At 39.5% G+C, this 8,300-nt stretch overlaps 1 protein-coding gene across 4 annotated transcripts in view; it reads right to left on the bottom strand.

The window, feature by feature from the left end:
• Nucleotides 1–289: 289 nt before the first annotated feature.
• The window catches only part of dus3l (dihydrouridine synthase 3-like (S. cerevisiae)), a 32,897-nt gene continuing 24,886 nt past the window's right edge, over nt 290–8,300 (bottom strand). For 3 of the 4 annotated variants that reach the window (XM_080210316.1, XM_080210314.1, XM_080210317.1), the window contains exons 12-14: nt 5,733–5,921; nt 5,498–5,626; nt 290–5,162 (exon numbers count right to left, since the gene is read on the bottom strand). In XM_080210316.1, the coding sequence (XP_080066442.1) occupies nt 5,090–5,162; nt 5,498–5,626; nt 5,733–5,921 (391 nt within the window). In that variant the 3' untranslated portion in view covers nt 290–5,089. The remainder of the gene's footprint in view (nt 5,163–5,497; nt 5,627–5,732; nt 5,922–8,300) is intronic. The other variant, XR_013889270.1, reaches the window with a different exon arrangement.

Here is an 8,300-nt window from a genome sequence, read left to right as displayed (position 1 = left end):
ACGACTTGCCTGGGCTTGCAAAATCTCAATAACTGTCCTGTCTGGAGATAATACACATCTCTTTAACCTGTGCTTAATGGTCTCTCTATTCACATGGTCTGTGCCTTTTAAGACTTGATTACCTGTAAAGACTCACATTCCAACCATTATTTTGTAAATTGAGCTTGCGTCTTTATATGCTCTGTTTGTGAACAGAACTTCCACTTACCTGACAAAGGAGAAGTGCTCAGAAAGCTAGTAGCTTTTGCTACCAAATAAACCTGTTGGACTTTAACCAGGTGTTGCGAGACTTCTTGTTGTGTTTGCCCCAGTCCAACGCCGGCATCGCCACATCATGGGGGAGGTGCCAAACGACTGGATAACAACCAATGTGGTTCCACTATTTAAGAAGGGTCGTAGAGATAAACTAGGGAACTAAAGGCATGTAAGTCTCATGTCAGTGGTAGGGAAGCTATTGGAAAAATTTCTCAAAAATTTCTCCACTTGGAGAGGCGAAGTTTGACCCTGAATAGTCAGCATAGCTTTGTCAGAGGGAGGTTTGCCTAACAAATCTGATTGAATTTTTTGAGGTGACCAGGTGTGTAGACAAGGGTAGTGCAGTCGATACAGTTTATATGGATTTCAGCAAAGCCTTTGACATCGTCCCACATAGGAGACTTGTAAAGAACATAACTGCACATGGGATGCTGGGCAATTTGATAAAGCGGTCAAAATTGGATCCGTTGTAGGAGACAGAGGGTCATGACTGGAAACCAATGTCCAATGGTGTACCAAAGGGATCTGTGTTGGGCCCTCCATTATTTGTCATTGATATAAATGACATTGATGACAATGTAGGGGGTTAGGATTAGTAAGTTTGCAAATGTCACAAAGATTGGCCAAGTAGTTAACAGTGCAGCAGAGCATCTTGAGCTACAAGAATATGAAGATGGAATGGTCAAATGGGCAGATAAGTGGCAGATGCAACTTAACCTTGAAAAATCTGAGATAATGCACTTTGGAAGAATTAATTTGACAAGGAAGTATTCAATGACTGGTAGGACACTAAGAAGTCTGTGGAATAAAGAGACCTGGCATGTTTGTCCACAGATTTCTGAAGGCAGAAGGGCTTGTTAGTCGGGTGGTGAAAAAGGCATATGGGATACTTGCCTTTATCAATCGAGACACTGATTACAAAAGCAGGAAGTCACGTAGAGTTGTATCGAACTTTTGGTGAGGCTACAGCTACTGTGTGCAGTTCTAGTCGTCACATTATAGGAAAGATGTGATGGCACTGAAAAGCTCGCAGAGCAGATTCACCTGGATGCTGCCTGGGATGGAGCACTTAAGTTAAGAGAGGTGGGTAAGCTTGGGTTGCTTTCATTGGAGCAGAGAAAACTGATGGGCAACTTGATTGAGATGTACAAGGATATGGGGATATGGACAGAGCGGATAAGGAGCAGCTGTTTCCTTTTAGTTGAAGGGTCAGTCATGATGGGACATATGTTCAAGGTGAGGGGCAGAAGGTTTGGGGGAGTGCGGTGTGAGGAAAATATTTTTTACTCAGAAGTTGGTGACAGACAATCTGGAATGCGCTGGCTAGGAGGATGGTAGAAGTGGGTTGTCTCACATCCTTTAAAAAATACCTAGATGAACAATTGTCACAGCTGTGGGCCAAGTGCTAGCATATGGGATGAGGTGACAGTTCAGCTATTTCTAATGTGTCAATGCAGACTCCATGGGCCTCTTCTGAACTGTATGATTCTGATTCAGAGACTGGGAATATCAAAGATACAGACAAATCCACCAGATCCTAAAAAGGAAATTGCCTCAGTTCATTTTAGATGATGAATAGAATAACAGGCTGGGTAATATGCCCATCAACTGCCAGCTTAACTGGGAAAGTGACTTTACAGATAAACATTTCACCTCCTGGACTAGATTCAAATCACTTGAGGAGTTCAGAGGAATTTTACAGAATACTTTTTCCCTCATGAACATTTCTAGATTTTGCTTTTTCAATGATAGGCTAGCAGTAAAGGATGCTATCATGAATTGAGGGTAAATCTAATGGACTAGCTGGTCTTTTGCTACTTGTTAATTTATTTTTGTGGAATAGAACTAGGTGGAAATATTTAGGTGCATAAAAACTTAGATTGCTTGCAGAGGAGCAGGAAGAGACTAGCTAAGTTGACAACTGTTTTTTGGAAGGGGCTGTAACAGTGTTGTTAGGATCGGGGAGTGAAGAGAAATGAAACCCCAATCACCTTACCTTGCTATCCATTATCAGTGTGTTGTTCTTGAAATGAAGATGTGTGGTTTCTCAACCCCAGAGCATGAAGGGAAATGGAACAGCCAATTGAAATAGAGGATTATTTATATGTGCATTCACCCTAATGCTGCAGCTGACACATGCACACGCAGAAAAATACGACTGCAGAGGAGAGTGAAATTTTACCAATTACAAAGCAACAATTCCTAATTCATGTATTTAATTTGTATCAGAAAAGCAGCACATATTGCAGACCTGATGAAGGTATTTTCCCTCCTCAAAGGCAGACTGGATGGATTCAAAAAGCCAGAGTCGTATATCAGGATAACTGCAGGATTCCTTTAAAGAGATAGACTATTCAGCAAGTCAAAGTTTAATTACTTGCTTCTTACCAGGAGATCAAGTTTCTAATCAGTGGACTTGAAAAGGAACAGGCTGAGACTTTTATGTTGTTGCAGTCTCCCAAAGTTTAAAAAGGCAAATGTGTTAATATCTTATCCACTGCTGTCGCTGCAGTTGTTGTTTGATTGGTTTCCCCGATTCTTGGGTAATAAGATTTGTTATTGAAGACAAGTTTGATCACATGATCAATATCATTGTCCGTCAAGAATGCTTGAAACTTGAAGACATTGCTACACAATGGAAGCTGGATGGTAGCCATTCACACCACCTTATGATTAACTTGATTCCTGCAGCTCTCTATTGTTAAGTTTCAAATTTGGAAACAGTGGGCTACATCTCAGGTGAGTTAGTGTCCCAAAACCATAGAATCCCACCTGAGGTCAACAGACCTTTCCATCGCCTGCCCTGATTCCCATGGTGAACGGGGCAGTAAAATTCCAGCCCCAAAGTTTAGACTAGAGTTTTGGATAAGTTCACAGGTAATACATGCTGTGAATTCCACAAAGTTTTTTTTCTTGATGTGTCCAGTCAAAGGAAAGGCATTCCACCCATAATCATTAAATTAGGAACTTTCCAGAGACTTGGGGGTAGTCAAGAATGCAAGTCATTTGACCTTCAGAAGCCATCTGAACAATGTTACAATTCTAGGGTATCGAAGTAGTGTATATTTAGCCCAAGTTTTCAACATTGAGATGAACGTAAGAGACATTCACGGGAGGACCAGGGCAGTGGAAATCCCTCTTAGAAGTTTAAACTTCCCAGGCAAACGTAGCATATGCGCACACGTCAGGGCTTCTGATGATCTCTGATGAGTATGAGCAACTTTCTGCCCCTAATACCCCAAGATATGGTCCATTATGTTCATAACCTGCAGTGAAATTTTCTGGTTGAACAGAGGTGCTCTAAATGTACTTACCATGCTCTATTTCCCTTGTCCACTTTTTATTCTTGTTCTAAAGAATGCATTAACAGCTCTGTAATAAAGTCATTATTTTGACCATTTACATTTCAGACTTCCACTATTTAAGCTATTAGGTTCTGATTTCTGTCGGTAGATGGCAGAGAGTGGAGCCAGCTTAGAACTCAGTTTTTTCCAATGAAATAAAATGACTTTTATACATACACTCTCCTCTCAATAATTCTACTAGTGTAGTCGATTGTAATTACCAAATAATGGAGGAAACCCAAAGCCTGGTCAACTTTATCAGCACCCGCTTAACCTAGACTTAAAGCATGGCTATAGATCGATTCAATACAGAATCACAACTATGACATAATAGTTATAAAGAACATGAATAAAATTCTGCAGTAACCATTCTAAATTCCACAACTGATTTTGCAGAAGCAGAAATAAATATCCAGAGAAAATCTAAGAAATGAATGCCTGGGAAAAAAACAAGTTAAACATCATCAACTTTCACCATCCTTCCATGAAGTCCTAAAACATCTGTGGGGAAAAAAATATGGACACAAGAAGAATGCTCTTGAATCACTCCTATTCACAAACCAGGAGATATCTTCACAAGCAAGTTAAGGTGGGTTTCTTACCAATTTTACTGAAGGAAACAAGTAGTGCATTTGGTTTATCAACACTGGTGATACACAGAGATCCCTCTACGTCTGATGAAGAATGTAAATCTCCAAAGTTTCCAGATGACAACATTAACACCAGCAATCTTCATGAAGAAAGAGTATCTGCAAATTCATCACTAATATGCTCAGCTCATGTTGAAAGTCATCCAACGCAGATGCTCCCTGGTATAAGAACTTATGGACACTTAGAATGGTTCCACTATGAATTACCAGTACCACTCTATCCCTCTTTCTGGGATGTTCTCACAAGCAAGGAAGTTCCTAGGTCCCCTGAACGAAGTTCTCCAGGAAGTGAAATGATCAAAGGAAAAAGCAGCAACTGCGTACCAGCTCCTCCAATTTTAACAATTTCCACACCATACAAGTGTACCAGCATTGTTCAAACAAAAATCCAGAAGTCAACTCCATCTCCGTTCCTCATAAATGACTACAAGTGTGTGAATTTTGAACCACCCCTGACGCCATACTGGAAGCAGGAGATCTTCATTCCACGCCCACTCAAAGAAGCAAAATATAAAATTCAATGGATTGTGCAGTACAAAAAGATCATAAAATAGCCATAAACAACAGCAGAATTCAAGACAGCATAAAAATATGGAGAAGTTCTGTAAAATCAATATTTACTAAAAGTTTCCAAGAAAAATGTCATGGATACATAGATTTTAGCAAAGGCCAAAGAGTAATAGACCCCATACCTTGTCAGGACTTGTCCAATCCCTCCAGTCTAAATCTGTTGCATTTTATTTTCACATGATTTTATAAATAATGACAGTATAAATTCAATATAGAAGTTGTTAGGAAAAAGAAGTCAAGTTTCTTTCAGCTTCTGCTCAAGCATCATTTTCACTTGTAGGAATTTGCTTTATGTTTAGGCAGGAAAGTGAAATTAGAAGGTACTGGACCCAACAGCATTTCACTAAAATCAGGGAAAAAACATACAAGTGTTAGAACAAGTGAGCACATTCAAGATAAAAAATTCAACCATTTTGTATAAAATGATAATCCTGCAAGAGCCAAATGAGAAAAATTGCATTACCACATTTTTGGATAGCAGGCTACTATTGAGAGAATGAGTTTAAAAAAATAGATTACTGGGAGCTACGCAATATATTAATATACTTCACTTCTGTAGTTTGCATTTATATTTAGATCGCAACCTAAAATGATCCAGACAAGGACTTTGCACATCAGAAAGTCATAAAAAGGGGTAACTGATTAAACTTTTAACATTTAAGGAGTATGTGAACTTACCTTATTTTGATCCAATCAGACACATTTTGGCTAGCCATTAGAGTTTCCAGATAATCTCTGCCTAAATAATAAGGAGGCCTTTCATTGATTCTCTGAGGTATATGTTCTAGAAGACCTATTGGAATATACCTGAAACAAACAGTAAATCAAGAAGAAACTTGTGGGTATCTTTGTTAATGCCCAAAATACAACTGAAGGGAATGTTTCAACATTGGTCTACAGACATTTATTTTACCTGCATAAGAATGACAACCACTCAAGAAGAAACTTTCTACTCTTTTCCACTCCCTGTGTATCAGACCCCCAATGCTCTAGCCCATAATTCCTGAAATCCTGCAGAATTTCAAATCTCTCTCTAGAGGAAATATCCCAGTGTCGTTGCTCTTTGATCTCGGTGAATATCCACGGTTTAATCAGTGCCCCTCTGCAATTCAGAAAATTCAAACATGTGAAATTTTATAGCACTTGCTACATTGGTATCTCATAGAAAGTCACAAATGCAGAAGGAAAGAAAATGCAATCAGTAATTTTTTTTTTAAACCTTCATTCTATCTTTTGTGCAGGCTACCTATGGTTTATTGTAATTTGTCGAAACTGATGTTCAGCCTAAAATCAACTTTTTATAATCTATATTAGATAGTGCCAAACTGTCCTGTGTGTAAAAGTGGCATATTGTTCAAAGTTTGACATTTGTTTTTCATTCGCCAAATTAAAATTCAGCTCAAAATACCTGATTTGGGGTTGAATTTTGACAAAAGGTTGGAAGTGTTAGATACCAAAGTTGTAAACCTTTGAAAAGTGAATTTAAAAAATTTCAGTCAATTGTACTGCACATCAAGGGCCTCCAATAATAATTTTTTAGTGCTAGGGAATAGTGAACTAGATACAAATCCAGTTTCACAGTATCTGCAATTGTCTACAATTATGTGACATTTTACTGGAATGTATTCTGTGCTTGGAATTGAAATCAATAAATTGAAGAGAAAATCGTCATCAATGGATTTTTCATTTAAAACGCTCCATTCTATTCATTAATAGCTGCAAAGAAAGTTAATACGTTCGTTATGTTCTTCCAAAAATCCCCAGATTTGCAACTATCCCCAGTGAAACAGAGGTCAATGAGAATCAGGGGAAAACTCTCCACTGATCGGAGTCACAGCACAAAAAAGACGATAGTTATAGTTGTTGGAGATCAATCCTCTGAGTCCTGGAACATTGCTGTAGGCAGTGTTCTCGGCCCAACCATTTTCAGCTGTTTCCTCAATGACCCTTCCTCTATCATAAGGTCAGAAGTTGGGATGTTCACAGATGATTGCACAATGTTCAGTATCACGTAAGACTCCTCGTATACTTAGGTAGTCCTTGGCCGTGTGCAGCAAAACCTAAACAATACTGAGGCTTGGGCTGATAAGTGGTAACATTCAGGCCACACAAGCGCTGGGCAATAGTCAGCTCCAAAAAGAGTAAATCTAACCGTCTCCCCTTTATGCTCAATGACATAACCATTGCCAAATTCCACACCAACAACATACTGGGGCAACTACTGATCAGAAACTGAACCGGACCAGTGGCTACAAGAGCAGGTCAGAGGCTGGTATTCTACAGAGATTAACTCACCTCCACAATCCCCAAAGCCTGTCCACCATCTACAAGCCACATGTCAGGAGTGGGATGGAATACTCTCTACTTGCCTAAAGAAGTGCAGCTCCAATAACACAAATGAAGCTTGACAAGGCAGCCCCGCATGATTGACACTCTATCCACAAACATTCATTCCCTCCACCACCAAAACGCAATGGCAGGAATTTGTGCCACTGACAAGATGCACTAGTTTCCTTCAACAGATCCTTCCAAACTTGTGACCTCTATCACTAGAAGGACAAGGGCCACAAGAAATATAGGAATGCCACCACCTGGAAGCTCCTCCTCACTGTTCTGACTTGGAAATATATTTATGTTCTTTCACTTTCACTGGGTCAAAATTATGGAACGGCCTTTTTAACAGCACTGTGGGTGCTCCTATATATAACAGCAAGTCGATCTCCACACAGAGTGCATTTCGCCACATTTTATTCTATCTCCCATCTTATTAACAGCACTGAGTGCTCTTATAACACGTAGGCTGCAGCAGGTCAAGGCAACAGCTCATTATCACTTCCTCAAAGGAAATTAGGTATGGGCAATAAATGGTGGCCTAACCAGGGATGTCTGTATCCCATGAACAATTTTTTTAAAATCTGCAAAGGGATATGTACAGGTTAAGTGTGTTAGCTAGAAGGTGACAGATAGAATAAAATGCGGGGAAATGCACTCTGTGTGGGCATAGATTTACCCTTATATTGCACCTTTCATGACTTCAACACATTGTAAAAATGCCTTCCAAACAATGAAAGTATTTTTGAAATGTAATCACTGTTGTAATGCACCAGCCATTTTGCACACACAAAGCTTCCACAAGCAGCAATTGTGATTGAGACCATTTCATCTGTTTTTAATCGTGTCGACTGAGTGATAAATATTTGCCTGGGCATGAGGAAGAACTTCCTCGCTCTTATTTGAAAGTGTCATGTGACCTCTTACAATGATCTGAGGGGACAGAATCTTTAGTTTAAACACATCCTCAAAGATGATACCTTGGACAGTGTAGCACTCCCTCAATGACTTTGCTGGATTTTCAGCTTAGAGTTTTGCATTCAAGTCTCCAGAGTCTTCAGAGATGCCATAACCTTCTGACTAGGAAAACAAGAACATGCTGAGTTTCCCTGGCTGCGGAATCTAAAACTAGGGGTCACAGTCTCAGGAT

Source organism: Carcharhinus amblyrhynchos, chromosome 2 (genome assembly GCF_965287045.1).
Source record: "Carcharhinus amblyrhynchos chromosome 2, sCarAmb.v2.hapA, whole genome shotgun sequence".
NCBI lineage: Eukaryota > Metazoa > Chordata > Chondrichthyes > Carcharhiniformes > Carcharhinidae > Carcharhinus > Carcharhinus amblyrhynchos.
This window is presented reverse-complemented; position numbering and strand designations above follow the sequence as displayed.